The 21,306-nt window shown below is 38.6% G+C and overlaps 1 protein-coding gene across 2 annotated transcripts in view; it reads right to left on the bottom strand.

Moving 5' to 3' along the window:
* Positions 1-2,034: 2,034 nt before the first annotated feature.
* The window catches only part of LOC101860903 (serine/threonine-protein kinase/endoribonuclease IRE1), a 47,020-nt gene continuing 27,748 nt past the window's right edge, over positions 2,035-21,306 (bottom strand). Inside the window, exons 7-22 of one of the 2 annotated variants that reach the window (XM_005101244.3) lie at positions 21,173-21,231; positions 19,394-19,453; positions 18,998-19,184; positions 17,124-17,205; positions 15,344-15,494; positions 14,228-14,463; positions 13,232-13,352; positions 12,593-12,683; positions 11,976-12,105; positions 11,104-11,263; positions 9,838-10,031; positions 8,706-8,847; positions 7,045-7,172; positions 5,456-5,579; positions 4,327-4,394; positions 2,035-4,063 (exon numbers count right to left, since the gene is read on the bottom strand). In XM_005101244.3, the coding sequence (XP_005101301.1) occupies positions 3,059-4,063; positions 4,327-4,394; positions 5,456-5,579; positions 7,045-7,172; positions 8,706-8,847; positions 9,838-10,031; positions 11,104-11,263; positions 11,976-12,105; positions 12,593-12,683; positions 13,232-13,352; positions 14,228-14,463; positions 15,344-15,494; positions 17,124-17,205; positions 18,998-19,184; positions 19,394-19,453; positions 21,173-21,231 (2,938 nt within the window). In that variant the 3' untranslated portion in view covers positions 2,035-3,058. The remainder of the gene's footprint in view (positions 4,064-4,326; positions 4,395-5,455; positions 5,580-7,044; positions 7,173-8,705; positions 8,848-9,837; positions 10,032-11,103; positions 11,264-11,975; positions 12,106-12,592; positions 12,684-13,231; positions 13,353-14,227; positions 14,464-15,343; positions 15,495-17,123; positions 17,206-18,997; positions 19,185-19,393; positions 19,454-21,172; positions 21,232-21,306) is intronic. The other variant, XM_035970504.1, reaches the window with a different exon arrangement.

Genomic DNA, 21,306 nt, shown 5'->3' with positions numbered 1-21,306 from the left:
ATAGCACCAGCTTCTTATTTCTGAGAGATTGTCTCTTTGTTCATACAATTCAGAAAAATTAAATGCATTTACAGGTTGACGGTTAGCTTCAAATCCTTTTTCAACAACCCAGGATACAAAAATAAACACTTCTCTAAGATGTTCTTCTTCAACCAAATGACAGACATTTATAGCAACATTTCAGAACCAACAAAGTCTAGCATGAACGAACTATTCTTCATTTAAAAGCTTTATGGTTTACCTAATGCACCTATGTAACCTTTAACACAGGTGTCAAACTCAAGGCCTGCGGGTCACACCTGACCCGGTGAACAAGTACAATTATGTCTGGCCTGCAATAAAATTTTAGACCAATATATTGACTAATGGCCTGCCGATATAAAGTAAGTATGGCTCTCAGGAATTTATAGCAGGTCTAGAATTTGCTCCTCACAAACATGCTCCCTTTCCCCCTTTAGTAATGCGAGACTATCTACTGAAAAACGTGAATGGAGACCAAAAGTTGCAAGAGGAAGAAGAATTGAAGAAGAATTTTTACACCACAGCAAAAGCAAAATCACAAAGTGAAGCCGCAGTGAAAACAAGTTTTTTAGAGGTAGAGAGGTTTACTTAGTCAATTCTAGTATTTACTGAGGGAGAGTTTCTTAAGAGCTGCATGATGAAAATATGTGATGTTTTGTGTCCAGATAAAAAGCAAATACAGAGGAAACCTGGTATAACAGGGATGGTGGGACCAGAGAAAAAGTCCTGTTATAGCCGATCCCTGTTAAATCAGAAATGCAAAGGAAGTAAGCATTTGTGGACTAATCCAGCTGTATTTATTCACAGGTAGTTTCCCTTGCCACAAGTACTCACGAACAGGGGGTTTTTGGCCATTGGCCTGTGCACGACACATTAGGCGTGCATGTAGCTAGGCTAAGGACTAAAAGACCAAAGTCTGCAGCACACCACAGCCCTCTCTCGCTTAACCCAATTCGTGTGCTTGCAGCAGTAGCGTGGCTTGCGTGGCTTGCGTGGGCTTGCTCAATTACTGCGTAACTCTCTCTTTCTCTCGCTCTTTTACTTTTTACACATTGTTAATGAGCCTTTGTCCCTGCTATAACCGATTGGGCTCAGACAATGCCCTGTTATTGCCGATAATTTTTAATAGAGGCAAAGAGCAAGAAAAAATGGGGATTTAAAAAATCCCTGTTATTGCTGGTTCCCTGTTATTACCAGGCATGTTATATATGGTTTCCACTGCATTTGCAAATGTAAGCCTTTAGCAGAAATTCAGTTGCTGATCGAGTTTAAGAAAGAGCCACAGATGTTAAAACACAAACTTGTTTTACCAAGATGAGATGCCAAAATATCAGCACTGACAAATCAGCCATAAAAGCGAGAACTGACAAGCCTTACTTAATAATTATTTCAACTTTTTGTCTTTTTGAATCTGTATTACTGTATGAAAAAGGTTTTGTTTTCGACTGCTCAACCAGTGTTTATACAGCGCAACATCAAATGTGATTTGAGTTTCATCCCGGTGTATGATTAAATTTGACAACCCTGGCCTACATTCTGCTGAGCTGAACAGGCCCTTTGAAAGCAAAATTTAAGCAGCGACACCTGTCCCCTGCCTGCTCTTTTACCAAAGAAAACAAGAGTGATGGTCAACAAAAAATTGTCTTCTTTTGTAGAAAAGGTTGTTAAGGAAATAAATGTTGATTGGGAAAACAAATAAAAAATAGAATTTAAAAATTCACCACTTAAACTGGTTCTTTTCTAATTTGATCAAGTGAGTTCTATCCCCCCAACATTTTCAAATTAAGTCTTTCAAGCATTTGTTTTTAACGAACAGACAAAAACTTATGGTGAAAAACAATCTAGAGCATGACATCTTTTATACTGTATAGCCTACACAATTTCTGAGAAGTACACTTATGCCTTCTTGTAGCTGAGAAACCATAGAGTAGGCACATGATCCTCCTTGATCATATTGAAAGTCATGCCATGAAACTGGACATCAAAAGGCACTGTAAAACCATTCTGGTCTCAATTGAGATTTTGGTGCTGCACACCATCCTTCATTCAGCAGGTGAAACAAGTTGAACACTTTGATTTCTATGATGTCATCTTGTACACACAAGCTACCTGAACCCTGCCCACTGTAGGGTTATTTAAAAAGAAAGAACTCAGAAAATAACAATGATCTCCAATAGCAACAAGCAAAACGGGGTAGAGAGCCTTATAAAGGCAAGTTATGGATTCAAACCATGGCCATCCACACCATGTTGTCTCAGCATGAAACCAACTGAACCGATGGCCCACCCATACCAATCTGAGGAACTGACTGGCAACAGGCAAAAAAGGTCAACGATAACAATGCTTTGCATTTTTTAAGACCTTATAAATGAAAAGATTAGAAAAGCATTCACAAGTAAGAACAATAGAGACAAATCATACATATTGTACTAAATGCTATTCCAAAATAGGCACTTATCTTCGTTTTTCTGAAAGAGTGTGTTTGTATTGCACCAAGTCAAACTGGAGTCTCAGTTGCAGAGCATGAATCTAAAAACAAGCAAATAGGAGAGAAATTTTGCTTCCCTGAAGGCCTATAACATCAGCCACACAACAAGAGAGCCTACTGCTTAAGACAGAGAGGGTGGTGATCGGTTTTCTCCAAAGGCGCGCAGATCTGATATGGCAACAGAATTGCTGCAGCTGAGCAGTGCAAGATGGTCAGGATGACCAGAGCCGACAGATCTTCAACTGCTGTCACAAGCCCTCATCTGTACTGAGAGACAGAACTTTCCAGCGTAGATTGGCCTGACCTGGCCAACAACACTGATATATTCAAAATATAATTAATTTTTACATTTGAAATTATTCACACAGTGCAAAATTCAATCAGCCTCTGATCATAACATGTAAAAATGGTTTTAAAAAATTATATATATTAGTAGTCTCACTGTGCAACAACTTTCATTTTGACTGATCATACCACTTCCACAACTTTCACAAGAGGCATCTACTCATTCACAGAGAACAAAGTCCTAAAAAAACCCATGGTGAGCCACTATGAGTTGGCTTCAGACACACTGTTGCGCCCTTGATCATCCTGAGATGTTGTACTCTGACTTTTGGGCACTCTCCGACCCCTCTGATTGCGATTGTTTTTACTCCTGAACAGTGGAAATCTCTGAGGCGAGTCTGGCCGAGGATCCCGCCAATTGCGGGGGGTGTCTCCTCTCTCACTGCGGCCACCGTGGGGAGGGGAATGGTGATGATGATGAGGACGATGCTGCTGCTGCTGATGATGATGATAATTTCTAGGAGTTGGTTTCGGGGCAGGGGGGCTGTTTGAGGATTCTCTGAAAAGCAGTCGCGGCGTTGTTGGCTGGAGACTGCTGGAAGGTTGCAGACCAGCACCCACAGTGTCTCCCCATGCACCAGTGAGCTTAAACAGAGGTTGCTGAGGACCAGTTCTATCTTGGGAAGGAGACGTAAGAGGAGTTTTAGAGTCATTGGCACCTTTAAAATCGACTTGTTGGTTTGCACCACCAGTAACCCTGTGGTCATGAGGCAATAATTCATGGTAGTCACCCATCGCTGTTACATCATCCACACCCTGAGCAATATCGTGGCCAGGCTGAGATGCCAAAACAGTCCTATTGCCAAGTAATTCATCGCCACCTCTTTGAGTCATCATCGGATCTTGAACAGCAAAGTCATTCCCAAATTCACCAACTCCATCACCAATTAAACCTGATGCCTCAACCTTGTGAGAGAGATCACCTTCACCCATATCACTGTCACCACAGTCTTTCTGAGTTCGAGCCTGAGGAGCACTATTTTTCTCGGAGGTCGCAGTGGGAAGAGAAGGTGAAGGGCTACATTTGGCAGAAGACGCTTCAGAGTAGTAATATGGGGCAATAAGGCGTTCGTATTTGCAGCACTCCATGGCGTTGTACGTGTGCAGAAGTAGCTGTGGGAAGCGGGAGGTGAAGTAGTCCACAAACTCGTCTGGCACTGCACCCAGAGTCTGCTGGACTGCCTCAGGCAGCTGGCGATAGTGGTGTTTCTGTCACAGAACAAAGTCAATCCAAAGGTCAAAATTAAGAATGAGAGTGAAATTGAGGAGCAAAACTGATCCCTTCTATGATTTAGAACAAAAATATTCATCTTTATTTTTATCCTATTTAAAATGAGTTGTGATGTGGTGGAATCGGGCACTCGTCAATTTTTGGGCATTCAGAGAAATTGATATCATCATAAAGCTCGTTTATTTGTCTATGTTTTGATGGAAATAATATTCATCTGCCTTGAATAGAGTGTACAACTCACCTTATTTCTCATAGCTCTGAGTAGATCTCTCACGGATGTCCCCTTGTACGTGCGGAATTTCCTTAAATCTGAAATCAAGGTCGCAAATGGTAAGAACTACTTCTGAAATTCACATTCAATGTCTGTATAGGTTACATTTTGCTTTTAACCCCTGAGTACATAAAGAAAAACGTAAGGAATAATTGGTCACTTTTAAGCACAAGGGTGCTATCCCGATAAAAGCTGTTTCGAGAAAATCGAAGGTAAAGTTTTTGTCCCTTATTCAGGTTCTTTAAAAAACAAGGAGAGTTTTTCTATAACCAAACAAATATACACACCAATGAAACCAAATCTCTTCTATAGGTAGGGCAATGCCCACTTTTGGTGTAGGTAAAAATTTCTGGAAACCCCCGAAATCTGGGTTAGCCTGCTTGTTCATAAAAGCGACCAATTCAAGCTAAATAGATGAAGACATGTCAAGTCCATAGTGACTATTTCAAAGAGGTTAAGTCTAAGAGGGTTCTTTTGCGAGACTCAGAAAAACCCCCCAATATGATTCTCATTTCAACTTGAGTGTCACCTAGCATCTTTTCTTTAACTCCGAAGTACTTAAGAAGAAGAATGAATGTGATTGAACACAATGTCAAGATAATTAATTTTTGCATAGTAGAAGTAGTCTGGTAGCAAAACAGCAATGGAGAGAGAGAGAAAGAGAGAGAGAGAGAGAGAGAGAGAGAGAGAGAGAGAGAGAGAGAGAGAGAGAGAGAGAGAAATATATATATATATATATATATATATATATATATATATATATATATATATATATATATATATATATATATATATTATATATGCATGCATATGCATATATATATATATATATATATATATATATATATATATATATATATATGCATGCATATTGTTGTATGCCTATGTACTCTGGATTATTCAAGACTGTCTTACACAATGTGAACAAATTTGTCATTGCGAAACATTTTCACTGTTATAATCCAAGAGAATTCTTGCTAAATTCAGTTTTCAAAAAGTGTTATATGAGCCAGTCTTTTTTTCTGTGTCAGTTCAGTCATGAGGACCCATCTAGTCCAAAGAGATCACACTCAATCATCGTCACAGCTGGCAAGCTCACCTTCTTGCAGGACAGGGGAAATATTTTTCCTCCAGTCAAAGCGCACCACAGCCAGGCCTTGGCGTTCTAACCTCTCCACCACTTCACAAGTGTCCTCCTCTTTCTCAATCCTGTCACTAACATCCTGTGATAAAAAAGAAAAAAAAATCTTTCAAAAGATCCTGGAGTTATGTGTACAAAACATCTGAATAAACAGGTAAAGGGAACTGGCTGCTTCCCGAAAACGTTTCTGAGTGTTCAGGGGTCTGCTAAGGTAACAACAGTTGTAAAGCACCTACAGCATGCTGTAAAATATATGTCTTGTATATATAAATGCAACTATTATAATTATCAATATCATTTATCCCCCCCCCCCCCAAACCCAAACGATTCCAAGATTTGCTAGTAGAATGAGAATATACAGCCCTTTATGTGTTAACAATAAAAGAATAACCTTCTAATGTGAGCTAACATCATACTCTGAAACAACTGATTCAGAAATACAAAGCAACGACACAAACAACAAAGCCTGGATGACTTGTCTAATTAATAAGTAAGCGAACCTATTTCTTCAATGATCAAACACAGGTAACTCATTTTGTCAAAAGCATTCATCCGCCATCTGTTAAAAAGTACTAAACCCAAAATTTTGGGAAAAAAATAAATAAATGCGGCTTCTTATTCTGTGGTATCAGATGCATGTATTCAAGAAATATTTTGTAAAAATTCAAATTCTAAACGTCCAAAGAGGTGAGAAAATAAATATAAAGTAAGAACAATCATTAAAAGAGGGAAACAAGTTTTTTTTCTCTGTCCTGAAAAATTTTATTTTCTTGGCTTAGAACATTTGAATGGCTCGCCGATGATTTGCAGCATTTTAGAGCAAAAAATATAAAATCTTAAAATAATGCACAACAAGCTCAGAATTACAAAACAATTCAATTGAAAACTTTCAAAAGCAAGGTAAATAAAGAAACAAAAAGACAATATACCATATTAATGATAACCACAGCTGAGGATAACCACAATCTAGTGCAGATTGACATTTAAAGAAGTTTACCTTGGCTTTAAAAAAACCCACAGCATTATGTAGCACAGACCAATAATATTTATGTATATGAAATAATCAATTTGTTTCCCTCTTGCGAGTAGCATAATTTAGAAGAAGCCCATTTTTTAAAGAAATTCTTTTTATGGGATGGCGTACTTCACTGACCTTATGTTTCATTTACCTCAGCTCTAAATCTGTTCAGTGTGCAATTTCTATCCCACAACTTTGATAAAATCCTTGTCATGTGCTCCAGACCATTGTATAATCACACTACTGCATGTTAACAATCCTTGCAATCAAATACTTAAGCAAAAGCTAGAGACACATACTCAATGAAATGAAACTACAGTCTAGCACACACACGTAGCCAACACGCACATGACAGCAGATTTTCAGGTCCCCAATTATTTCTTATCCTTGTATTTCTTAGTATTTAAAATCAGTACATAGCAAAATTTGTACCTGCGAAATAATTTTTGTGTCCTACCAATTTCACAATGAGTGCACTAGACTGTATAGAAAATGTCACACAGCGCAAAAAGCACTGACTACACTATACCTGGAAGAAAGCCAGTTGTCGTTCCTTGGACCAGAACAGTGGGTGTTTGAGCACCACTCCCGCCTGAGGCCGCTGCTCGGGGTCTAGAGATACCATTTTTTCCACCAGACGTCGAGCGACATAGTTCTCTGAAATGAGATTTTAAAAGTTTTGACAAAGAAAATTTTACCATGCCAAACACCAATCTATAATAACAGTATGCCAGCTATATATTTTCAAGTATAAAGACAACTTAACAATTTTTTAAAAAGTCATTACTTCTCAAGCTTCAATGTGTTAAAAAAACTCATAGGAGATAAGGCAGAAGGCTACACTTTCATTGCTCCTCTGTTGCCGTTGTTTTTCTATGAATGCACTGTACTTGCCACAGAAACCCAAATTTCGTAAGAGGGACCAAAGTGGTATTTTCCTCACCATTTCAGCAACAGTGGAAATTATCCATGATGGACACCTATTGCCCAGGAGAAAAGTAGTTGTCTGTGTGGACATTTTGGACAGCGTCATTATAATGTGGAAGAAACATAAGGAGGATAAATGGGAAGTGGTTGTTTGTACAGTGATTGTCTTAGACAGGTGGCCATTTGAGCAGGTTTCATTGTATTTAATTCATCATTTCAGGACACTGATGGGTCACCAGTGTGCTTCCAGTTTGCACCTAAATATCTGGCAAGGGAAAGCAAAGGCTCTTGTTGGGAAGATTTACCATCCTCAAAACTGCATCAAGATAAAATGTCAGCGTGACAATAGCATTCACATTCAGGAGAGGTGTTAACATTCTGTACGCAGAGATCCCCTGACCCAATCGAACTCAACTCAGTGAAGAAAAAAAGCCTCTTTCCCAAAGCAACTCAGGGTGAACAAACTGACAAAATAGCAATACCACAACTAGACAAATATTATCACTCAGTTGAAGATAGCACACAGGAGACAACTAATTTTGCGAAAACCCAGTTGCAACAACTGTGCACCATTGCATACTGTATACCGAGGGGTTGGTTTTTTTTGCACTCTTCATGAATTTGAAATTTTCAACAATTTTAAAGAAATTCCCGAATTCAAGTCATTTGTGAAATGTTAATGTCACATCTGTACGCACTTTAAAAATGTGCAAAATATGATCCTTGTGCAAAATACATGTTGGTGGTGTTTTGTTTGAACTTACTTTCTGCACTGCACAGCATTGACTGCATTTTGAAATGAGATGGCTGCATACTCATACTAGTATACATCTAGGAGTAATAATAATAATAGATAGCACTTGTATAGCGTACATTCCAACTCAACGGCAAGCTCTAGCGCTTTACAGTCTATATTGTTATCCCAGCAGACCTGATAGCATCCTGAAACAATCTCAACTTCTTGGGAAGTATACAGCTCAAGCTGCCATTTTATATTCACACAAACACTAACATACTGACAAAATCTTTTGCTGTCTATGGCCGGGTACCCCTTCACATCTGGGTGAAGCGCACAACGTCGGGCCTCAGCCTTGAACCCCCCAGACCCCCAACTTCAAGATTACAAGTCTGGTAGCCTAACCACAAGACTACTGATGCCACGAGTATAACTGATAACATACCTTTGCAAAAAACAAAATGGGCAAACGCAAAAAATAAAAGGAGTGCACGAAAAAAGCCTGATGTACAGTAGACATCAATTACCATCTCCAGGCAAGTGGTGTAGACTGCAGTCTCCAGACAAGATGTTCGCCTGACGTCGCAAACTCTCGCCAAAGGGATGTTTGCCCGAGGTCAGCACGTAGTAAAAGACACAGCCAGAAGAGAACATGTCCACAGCACACGTCTAGAGACAAATTACATGTAATGAGACTTGAGGTTTAAATAATAGGCAACACCCCCCCCCCCCCAACAGTTCAACAAACCAACATAACCATAAATCTTTCTGTCTGACTAACCTCTTCATAAGTATGAAACAATCACTTCAAAACTTACAACAGTAGACAACTGGTAAACATACTGGCTGAGTACAGAATCTTTGATGGGGTCAGGGCCATGTCATTGGCAAGCTGTTCAAATGCTCTAAGCCTAGAAAGCAAATTTTTCAGGAGAGAAGGAAAACTGTTTTCCTCTAGTTATTTTAGAACTTGTACCTACATTATGCATCTTTTCTTGCTTTTTTTTTCAACAAAAGATTAGAGATGTGGGGAAATGCATATTACATGTAGCCTGAATAGGTGTCACTACTTCATCATTGATGCCTACATTGGTCTCTGCTCAAAATCAGCCAGGGAGTACAATGAGAAACAATGTGTATGATTGTAAATGCAAAACCTACTAGACTGGATGTTATAATGAGTACAGGGGCATGAGGCTAGACGGAAACCTTCACTAGGCCAGTACCAGCTGAAAGACCAGAGGTTGCCGACCCCTACTCTAAATTTACTTAAATTTTACTTCGTCTCTTCAAAAAGTTATATTTTAACTTCAGAACCAACTTGGATGTTTTTGGGGTTAGTTTTTCAGAAGCACTCCTTAAATCTTTTCCACTATATGAAACCAATATAGATTTAACGTTTACAATTTCAAGGTATGATTAATAATCTAAAACTAAATCATAAAACAAAGACACTGAGAGAAACTTCCACAGAGCTATCTCTAGAGCTCAGAGTTTATCATTTTAGGTCTCAGCACCAGTCTCAACACCCACCCCCCCCCTCCTCCAAGGCTGTTCTGGAGAAGGGGACCACACTCTTTTCCTTCTTTTCTTACAAACAGAAACAAATTTTGATCTACTCAATTTTCACTGTCCTCATCATTTAAAAACATCACTCACCGTTCTCTGTGCGGGATCCAGCATCTCGGGAGCGATCCAGCCCTCTGTCCCAGCAGCCCCCGAGCGGCGGGAGAAGGAGTAGCGTCCTGCAGCCAGCTTCTTGCACAGGCCAAAGTCAGAGATCATGACACGAATTTCGTTCTTTGGCCCAGGGAGGGAGATGAGGACATTGTGTGGTTTCACATCTCGGTGAACTGGAAGTAGAAGTAGAAAACGCTTGATTCAAACACTTGGCGATGCATGTGAGGAGCACACATATTTAACTTTTGGAATATCAAACACAAAGGACTAAAATGGACCTTCACCAGATAGCATATGAAACTGTTTAAGAGCATACAGTATTGGAGATTATGCATTGTACGTCTTGAACAATGTCATGGACAAACAAAATTCCATTACTTAAGAGGAAACTGAAATTTCAGACAGGTTAACAGTACTAGAAAATTTGAGCAGCTTCTTAATCGTGTTTGTTCATTGCTATCTCGAGTGGACAAAGAGTGCAAAAATGAGATGGCTGAGCCGTTTAACCAACTGCAGTACCAAGTACCTGCAAGCTGACTTTCATTCAGCCTTTTCACAATGGTATACAGTTATTTTAACTAGGGATAGTTTCTTTGTTTCACTTGCTTCTTGAGGACCTTACAAGGAAAACAATCTTATCAAATACGATCCACTTTTCAAAGAAAATTCCACAATATAGTCATATGATTTTGTTTTCTCATCTTTCTGAAAACTTAAATAACCAAGTACTAAATGTAATTGAGTACAGAAAAGCATTCATTTAGACAATAACAATCACTTAGTATGGGGAAACAGTAGGACAGACAGACAGACAGACAGACAGACAGACAGACAGATAGATAGACAGACAGACAGACAGACAGACAGACACAACAGAAGGACCAAAAAAATAAATAGAAACTACCCCTGGAGCCCTCCAATCACCAAGAACTAGGTGTTTGTCCTCGCTCAATCCCCACAATAAATTAATCCTATCTAGTTACACCACATCTTTAAATTCAACAACAAAAAATGACCCCAATAGTTGTTCCTTTCAATCGTCATTTATTAAGACTCACCAGTTATAAAAACATCTTTCCTATTTTTGTATCAGTGGAAAAGAAGCACAAAGACATGAGAACAGCTATTTGGTTTTAGAAAAAAAGTATGCCACAAAGACAAAATCCTCAGAAAGATGATAAAGAAAGTAGTACCAACCAGTGGCCTCTCTTACAACCCCCTGACTTTGTCTTCAGTCATACAAACCTATATCCAAAGTGTGAAGGTGACCGATGCCTGCCATAGCCTGCTGCAGGATGTCAAGGGCTGGGAGAGGGTGTGGGGGTGTATAGCGGCCTTCTATGTAGTCCTGCACAGTGGCTGCACACAACTCCAGCGCTATGTAGCGGAACTGACTGTCGGACTCCTGCAACAAAATTAAGTCAGAGATAAACAGTGATAGAAGGGTGAATAAGAGGTACAACCTATTAATATCACTTTGTATTCTTTTTGAGAATATGATCTCCACCTTGTTAGGACTACAGTGGGGCCTATCTAAAGTAAAATCTGCAAGTCCTCTGGATCTTCTTCGATTTAGTTGGGTTTCCAGTTTACAGAAGTTACTCAAATAGTGGAAAACAAATTTAAAGATCATATTTTCTTTCGGTGTACCACTGTTTTCAGAAAAACCCTTGTTCGGTGTAAGCAGACTCCACTGTCTATCCCACCTGTTTTATACTCCGAGATTAAGCTCAAATACTGGAACTCAGCTACAAAACTGGGGACAAGCACTCTCATCTACTTCAGTTGCATAAAACATAAATAAAGAAAAAAACACTTTTCTTTTCCGAGTCTGCTGAAAAATTCCCTCGTTTCATACTCTTATAATCCCTTCTAATCATAACTCGTGCTTTTATTATTCATAAACCTCTATACAAATATTTACGCAAAATGTTCACAAAATGGAAAACAAAACCCAGCCAATACAAGACATATTACCCTACAAAAAACTACCCTAACCTCTTCAAATACCGTAAAAATAATTAGGCAAAAAAAATTAAAAACTCAATTACATAACATACCAAAAACCAACCAAATTACCCATATAAAATTTTTTTTTTATCATAGCGTCCACTTACCATACAGAAGTAACGAATAACATTGGGGTGCAGATCAGACTCTCTCAGCAGCTCCACCTCCCGGTCAGCAAAGCTGAAACATTCTGGCAGCAGTCGCTTCACAGCCACGTCACGATTGTCAAACTTGCCACTGAAGAAATCACACAATTAATAATTCATAAAAATTTTTACTTCAAAAAGTCAGCTTACATACGAGGCGGCACCTAGGAAACAATCTTGAATTCAAAATTAAAAGAAACACAACTCCAGTACATTTTTTTCTCTTTGATAAAATCAAACCTTGATTTTTAGTAAAGTCCACAGAGCATCCATCCCTATTTGAGCCGAAAGTGCCCAGAGTACTTGAACACTGAAGACAGGAATTGTGATTTGTATCCAGTTAAAAATGTTACCTGGCCAGAAACATTAACACCTTAAAAGAAAGCAAAAGCTAACTTATAAAACCTACAATACCATTAACTTCTACACACATATTCCTCTTCAATCTATTGACAAATATTGATCGTCCTCTCCCTACTTTGAATGAACTTGGGAATAGCTTTCCAAGAAATTGTGAGTCTTGAATTCCCCTGAATAGCTGTTTACTTGCCCCTATGTCTGAGTGCACTACTTATTACCTGTAGACAAAAGTCCCTTCACAACCATGGCCCAGAACAGCACGAGGGTTGAAAATAATCTTGCCAATTTCAACATGACCATCTGGCAAAGCTGGCAGGAAAATAGAAATACATACTGGCATTTCCGTTTGTTTGAGTAACGAGAAGTACATCAACACAATAATGGTCATTCAGCATGGGGGAAAAGAGGGACAGACAGACAGAAACAACAAAGGGACATCAAAGAAGCAAGGACAGAAATGAAGTAGGACCATCTCCTAGCATTTCCACATGACATGAAATATTTACACTTACATGTTATTGTTCAAATGATCTTAATACAGATGATTCAGCTATCAAGATGCTGACAAGGACAGAGGATATATCTGCTTCTCAACAGCATTAAAGGAAACAAGAAAGCCACTCAAATTGTTGTTTATCTCATTGACATAAATTGATGTTTGCATACTACTAAAATACTTATACTTTCACACTTTTCAATAACAACATAGCCAAGCCTGTCAACACTGCAGGAGAAGCTGTACAGGCCAATAGAGGAGCTAAGCAGGATGGCCCAGTATATAATAGATACCACTCTTCAAGTGTGATGCGCCTGAGAAGAAGATGATAACTGTACAGAAGTGAAAAAGAACAACATACTTTTGCTGGGCTTGATGTCAACAGGTGGGACACTCGATGAGGTGGACGTTTGAGTAGACTGCTGCTGCCTCTGTTCCTCCATCTGTTGTGCCAACAAAATGCGCATCGAGTTTTCAGTCCGCTGGCGAGGAACAAAGCCACAGACTTCATACAATAGGAATAACAGAAAGACTGAAATTGTTAGCAGCAATGAATAATCATGGTTAGATAAAAATCCAGCCTCCTTCATATTTCTTCAGCAAACCAGAACATTTTTTCCCGTAATGTTACTTTTATGTTTCAAGACCAACATTAAAACTCAAAAAGGGGACACAGAACACTGAATTATAAATCCATATGCAGTTTAACATGCACACAGCAAAATCAACTGAATGTGGAAATCTTCTCATTCAATGTGCACATTTTGATATGTACATGTTTCAAATACAAGGATTATAAATGCATAAGAAAAAATTTGGGACCTGAAAATCTATCCGCTATATGTGTGCTAGACTGTAGTATGTTTGAATTTAAGATATCACACATTGACATATAATGAAAAAAAAGCAAGTTTTTTTTTTTTGACTCGTCTTGTTCGTAGCATAAAAGGCATGGAGATGAAGGCTTTTTAAGCTGCTTGAAGACAATCTAAATGAATGAAAATTACTAAACAAAAAGACTGATATGGTTGAGGTCAGGATACTCAAAAGATTTAACCTTTTCTTTGCCAGGGGGTAGGCGTTCCAAGTGTCAGCACTGATTTTTAGCTGAGCTCGTCACCCAGAACAGCAGCCTAATGTCACCCAGAACAGCATCCCAAAATTTTGTCTAAAATCATATTAAAATTAATAACCTAACTCTTACTTAATTCTGAGTAAGCATAAACAGAAAAAACAAAATAATACAATACACAACAACAGCATCTGATTTTTTAAACTTTGAGAAAAAAAAATATGTGTCAGAACATATAAGGATAAAGCAAACCATAATGAGCCTCATCCATTCTCAAATGTTTACCTTTGGGAAAATATACAGCACAGCGAACAGGATGACGGAGGCAAGGAGGACGCTGACAATAAATCGGAAATCCTCTTTGACATAGGTCAGTACGACAGTCTGCCAGGTCTGAGGCTTTGTGTCGTTCCGCTGAGAGGGATGAACGCCATCCTTGATCACACGATCTTCACTCTTATCCGAGATCTGATACACAGATGCAATGCGTGAGGCAGACTTCTCAGGCATTTCATGAAAACCTGTAATAACAAATAAAATTTGGGGTACATACTGATTCGACACATTTGGGAAAATATATTAATATAAGTCATTAAAATGTTTCAACAGAGAGAAAAGACTTTTGTCTCAGTTTTTCTTTTACTTATAATTAATCGAATCACAGAAAAGAAGAACTTACATACTTCTAAGTCTGCACCGAGAACACTTACTCTGTGCTGTTAGGTGCTGGCAAATCTAATCCAGCCTCAAATACAGGCATTTACTGACATGGATAAAGGCTGAGCCAGATTCACCCACTCCCAAAACAATGGTGGTAGCAAGAAAACTTGTAAGCAGCAAAAGGCTGGAAACCGAGAGAGAATTTTTGTAAACAGAGGAAAATCACTTAAACTTAAAATCCAACTCTACTGTATTGTATGCAAACCATAAAAGGTCATTCTTATACTAATCTACGACAGTCTAACACTCTCTCTTTATTGCTGGACTTTATAGAAGAAGATATTTATTAATATGGAATGTTAACTGCATATCAAGTCACTCACTCATTTCATCTTTTGTGGACTAAAAAAAGGACACCTTTGGGTCAGAGCTTTATTTCTAATATTTACCACTGTATCTTTGACTTTCAATAGACTTAATGTGTATTTCTATTTGAAATACAACATCACGGAGCTACATATTTGAACAGTAACTAAACAATATATACTGACCTTGTATTTCACATCCAAGACAAATCAAAATTTAAAAATATACAACATGACTAATAATAATAAATAGCACTTGTGTAGCGCATACTCCCGCTCCACAGAAAGCTCAATGCGCTTTACACTATGTGGCAGAAGAACGTAATAGATCTTTTAAACGCCCCTGACTCACTCAACTTTATTTCTCTGTTCTTACCAATCATGAGCACAGCACCTCCTCTACGGATAGTGGTGGCTTTGATCAGCTCACGGTGTGATGTCGTCTCATACACTTTCCCATCTGGTTCCTTCCTCCCATCCTCATTCATATCTGGACCCTCAATTTGCAAAGGACCCTGAACCTGAGACTGTTTAAGACAGACAAAGACACAAAATATTTTTACCCACACAACAAAACCAGAGAAACCAGTAGGCACAAGGTCTATACAATAGACACATTTCCTGAAAGCCTGGGGCCACTATAAGCCTCCAGTAAGCTAAAGACAACACAAATTTCACTATTTAGGAAGGTCAAAATTGGAGTAACATAACTTCAGTAAATACATCATCATAAGGGAGGAGGCAGGGTTCAACAAAAAAAAGAATGAACAAGAAACACATGATAACAGGTGAGAAAAAAAGAAACAGTGGTTCACAAGGAAAGACTGTGTATGCATCATTTCTATACATCTTTATGGGTTTCTAGCATTCTTGAAAAAAGCCAGTGCATCTTTTGGAAGACTGATAACAAGGTTTTGGACTGCTGTGGCATTCACACAGAGACAAAGCTAAAAGTCTATCATGCTGTTGTCCTCCCAACCCTATTGTGCGGTGCTGAGACCGGGGCAGTGTTTCAAAGTCTACCAAAGAAGCTAAATCATTTCCACATGAAATGCCCCAGGTAAATTTTTGGCAGTAAATGGCAGGACAAAATAGCAGACACAGAAGTTCTCAAAAGAGTTAATGCTGAGAATCTATTTTCTAAGCTCAAAAGGACTCATATTTCCTGAGCTAGCCATGTCGTAAGAATACCTGATTTCTGAATCCTGAAGGCAATATTCTATTCTGAACTGTCCTCAGAGAAGCAATGATTTTGGGTTTAAAAAAAAACCGCTACAAAGACACCTTGAAAAAGTCTCTGAAGGACTTCAGCACTAATTCCTCAACATGGGGGAACCTGTAACCTGACAGACCCAGTTTGAGATCAGCAGTGTGAAAACTGAATCTTGAAGAAATGGATGTAAAGTTTTGGACAATGTCACTATAGCACACAAACATCTTCCAACACAAAAGTCTTAAATATTTTTGAAAGATTTTTAAATTGGGTTCGGCTCAACTTTCTTGTTTTTGTTAAACTGGAACAAGCTATCAGAGTCATTGATTTTGTATACAAACCTAGTCATAAACAAGAAACTACAAAATATCTTATACTGGCTGATCACTGGACCCTTTTTTTTTTAGTAGAGGGTTTTACGGCGCTCACAACTGCATAAGGTCATATGAGCGCCAAGGGGTGGGTGTCAATAGAAAAGTCTTTACAGGGAATCAGACTTAGACTGCTCACCTCTCTAGCTTCAACAGCACAAGGTCAGCTTCGACTATCAAGGCAACCCAAAATAGCAGGTCACAAGAGAGTGACAAACATACAAAAGAGGTAGAGGAAAATGACAATAGTAAGGATCAGGAAAGAAAAAGCAGCAGTTCCCTGTTGTAAATCAGGCACAGTTATGAGGGTGACATGAGTCAGCCCATTTACAATTCTACTATGTTTGAACGAGAAATGTCCCCCCTCTGGGAATGGCCTAAAGACACTTCAGTCATTGGCACTGCCCCGGGGGGTAACACTGGACCCTGCGCAGTAAACGTCGCTGAAGCCCAAAAGAACAACAGACCCAACTCCTTTTTCTCTCATCACAAAGTACTCCTATCTCATTGAAGACATCCACTACTTAAGGCAGTAACACCGTGGAACAAGGTTTCCCTACATCACAGCTTACCGTGATCGTGGCAGTGTTTTCATCTACCAACGTGATAAGGGCGTAAGCACCATGCTTTGACTCTCCGATGTACAGTTTGGGGCTGCAGGTACAAAGAACATTAAAAGTAAATTACAAACATTAAGCAAAGGTGTAAGGTGCTAGGATACGGTAAGTCAGCACAATTGTGGTAACATTTAATCAGGAACGAAGTAGGGCATTAGCAACACTGACAGCAGTAATAACAGCAGACAAAACAAGAGTGCCAAACAAACACCTATATAAAAACAAATGTTTAAATCTTGAATTGGAAACAGCTGTATAAAAATACCTGGGTTTATGTTTAAACAAACAATTTTTTCTCAAAATATTCATGTTGATTTCAAATATACATTACAGAACCAGCACTCAAACACGAGTTTCGCATCCAGTTATACTGCAGCATAATATCGTGTTTTCCTGTACTTTTCATGACATTCAACACTTGCACCAATTATTGCTTGCATGAGAGAAATTCAGCATTATAACATCAAAGGACATGTAACCTATGATAACAAAGAAATACAAGACAAAAATAATATACTCCTCATGCTCAAGACAAAAGAAAAAAAAACAACAACATTTTTCTTGATTCCACATCTAAAAGCTTTCAAAAAGAACAACACAGAAATTCATCTTTTCTACTGATAGACTGGGAAACAGTTTTTCAGTTCATCAACAAAGTAACTTCCTCAGCAGGCTATACTCTTGAAAGGACATCCCCCTTAAAACATGACATTCTATGATGATTACTCATTCATAGCACTAAAGAATCTCCTTTTTCAGCACTGCTGTCGAATTGAGACAAACTTACAGCATTCATGTAAAGTGAACAACCAGTGCCAAACTTATTTTGCTTATTCTTCATCTGATAAAGAAAAAAATTCATGAACTATACCCATAAAACCATGACCGTATTAGGAAGATTTGCAATAAACACTCTCCATCTAGACATTTTTTAACCTTGGTTGTGAGATGAAATCAACAACTCATATTCCATCTTGATTTTACGTGAAGTAGTGGAGATACAGCGTAGCCTCTCCATAACGACCTTCGATATAACGACATTCTCTGTATAGCAACATGGTGCCCAGGTCCCAATTTCTTCCATATATATCATAAGTAATAAAAAACTCACAATAAAGACATCATTTTAGTAAAAACCATGTACAGCGATATTGATATAGTGGTAATCGGCAACTTGAAATTGACCGTGAAGATGAAATTTCTGGTCGAATGAAAACACTTGCTTTCCGACCAATGAAATCCCGTACTCTAAACCAATAAAAACGCTTGCTTTCTAACCAGTGAAAACGCATGACTAGCCGACAAATGATATTCACTCCCTTCGGGGCATGTTGTTGGGTACAAGAGACAGCGCTATCGACCCACTATCAGTACCTCTGATCGCTAATCACAAAAAAATCATCACGATGTCTCTATTTATAAAAAAACTTCAAAAAGAAAGGAGAGAAAGCATGGGCTACCTTGGAGTAGATTGAAAAACTCTTTGTGAATAAATGAACTAATCAAATTCATTGGTCCACTCGTCGTACAGTTGCATTTATAGTGTACTTTACCCCCCTTTTTTAGCTGACTCTCTATAACGACATTTTTGTGTGGTCCTGACGATGTCGCTATAAAGAGGCTGCACTGTAGTAAACAAAAGTGAGTTGAATGTTTAGCACAATGCCCTTGATACAAAAAGAGCCCTCGGCCTCAAAAACCAATAAGTTTGTTGTGCTCCTCCAAAATTTTTAATTAAAGTGATATCGTATTAGCCTTGCTTGAGAGTAGATACAAAACTTTAAAAAAACGAACCATATAGGATATGAAATGTTTGGGAACAGTCTTACTAGAATGTTTGTCGGAGGTGAAGGTCCATGAAGCGGTCTCGCCAGTGTGTGGAGGCCATCTGGCCAGTCAGGTGGTCCAGTGTCTCGGCGGCAAAGCTGGCAAATGGCACACGCTGGAGCCCCTCATGATGCATGCGGTACATAGCAACCACAGGGGAGTCGAACTCACGCTGCCACATCACGTCACCTGGAGATATGATAATTGGGCCACTTCATTCAGGAAATCTTTTACTTTTTCTGTTATTCCCTGTTAGATATGAAAACTGCATTTTCATGTGCGACTTAAAATTCAACTGAACAAAAAAAACAGGTCTTGGTGAAGGCAGAGCATGAGGCCCCAAAGAGCATATCCATATTCCCAAACCCCCGTTTCTTGACACACGTGACACAACTTACCAGTGATACTATCTAGAGTAACAGCCACTCCAGTCGAGCTAGATACAAAATGACGTAGTTCTGATGAAATAGAAAAAAAGAAGAAACAATATGAAAAACAGCTTTTGAAATGCAATCGATGAATTTCACACAGAGAAAGTACACAGGACTGATGAAGGTGCCCCATCCACACACACATACATAGACGTCATACAGAAACAAATATTTCTTGAGAAAATATGATCTGACAAAATCACTAGATATTTTCACCATTTATGTCATGACGCAGTGGAATTTCCCGGCATACGGAGTCGTTAATATCATCTTAAAATTTGTTTATTGTCCTCGCAATTAACAAAAAATGTACTCAGCTATCTTGAACAGACGTTGTGATATTCGTGATTGAAGGAGGTGGGGGTCACAAGGTATCAAATGGTAAAAATTAGTGAGAAAATGGAAGTAAAAGTTTGGGGACTTCCAAAGGTGTAGTGAACATGGAAACTGCAAATTTACATTTTTTGTGTCTTTGATAAACACTTTCCCGTAAAATCCACACAGGAAGTTGTTTTTAAATGTAGATAAAAGGTGTTCAGCCAAAAAAAACAATTAGAAAAAAAGTTGCCCAGGAGCCAAAGAAACGTTAATTTCTTTGATTTCATTATTTTGGCAAGCGTCTGATATTTCATCATGAAGACTCACATTTTACTGACTCTCATATTTGTTAAGTCCTTTTTCATTAACAATTGTCCTGCATTATGCTTTCTACCACATCCCTATTTACACACATTCATGAAAACACATATCCTCTCTCTCTCTGTGAGCCTCTCTCTCTCAGTAATACACATACATATGTACACACACACAAATACAAACACAAATGCAGTCTTTCTCTTCCTCATTAACACCTTCTCTCACTCACACAATTATGCATAAGCATGTACATGAACACACATTCAAACACAAACACATGTACAACACTTATCTCCATTCCTCTTAACCATTTCAACATGCCACCAAAATTATTATAATGTGAAGAACATTAAACGCCCCCCCCAAAAAAGTGGCAAACGATGGCCCACAGGCCAAACAGGGACAATAAAACTGCATTAAACATAACACCAGCAGGAAATCTATGAGGTCTTGCAGCTCAGCAGAAATGGATAGTATTTTCATTGCTGAATGAATATGAATGAATAATTAATTTAGAACATTAAATACAAGAGAAAGAAATCACAACAACACAGTAAGTGCCACCGTAACAAAGACCAAGCACAACTGTCTCTTCAACATCATTTAGGTTAGTACACTAGGGCCTTGTACCTCATACACACTGTGCGATAGGACCAAGCCAAGTTGGGGGAGGGTCTTGAGCCTCCCAAAACAAGCCAAGATCAATAACAGCCTGCTGGAGACTCGAATAAAAGTCATCTACACCACACCCCAGTGTGATACCAACTTAGCTATTGGCGCAGCCATCATTTATGGGAAAATAACAGAAAAACAATCAAAATTGAAGTAACACTTTGTCTTTATAAACTCTCCATTGAAAACTATATTAGTATTTATAACAAACACAGAAAATTCCTTAATGAAGAGGAAGATTAAAATATAGAGTCATCACTGATTTGCACATCGACAATAAAATCTTATCATTATCTTCTCAAATCAGTTTTTGTTCCCATTAAAGCCCTGAGGATACTAAGAGAACTGCTGCCTGACGAAAAAAATAATAGAAGTTTAGAGTTCAGTAGAGATTAACCAGAGCAAAACAATCCCCACTGGTTGTCTATTTATGCCTACCATAGTCATTGACATCTGGTGCCACATGTGATGAGTAATCCATGTATGTTGCATTCCAGCTGGGAATAGATATACATGAACAAAGAGCGTTTAGTAATGACATACATGGACAGGGTCCCGAGTGGATTATAATG

This window comes from Aplysia californica, unplaced genomic scaffold (genome assembly GCF_000002075.1).
Source record: "Aplysia californica isolate F4 #8 unplaced genomic scaffold, AplCal3.0 scaffold00276, whole genome shotgun sequence".
Lineage (NCBI taxonomy): Eukaryota > Metazoa > Mollusca > Gastropoda > Aplysiida > Aplysiidae > Aplysia > Aplysia californica.
The sequence above is the reverse complement of the archived record's forward strand: the minus strand, read 5'-3'. Positions and strand labels throughout refer to the sequence as shown.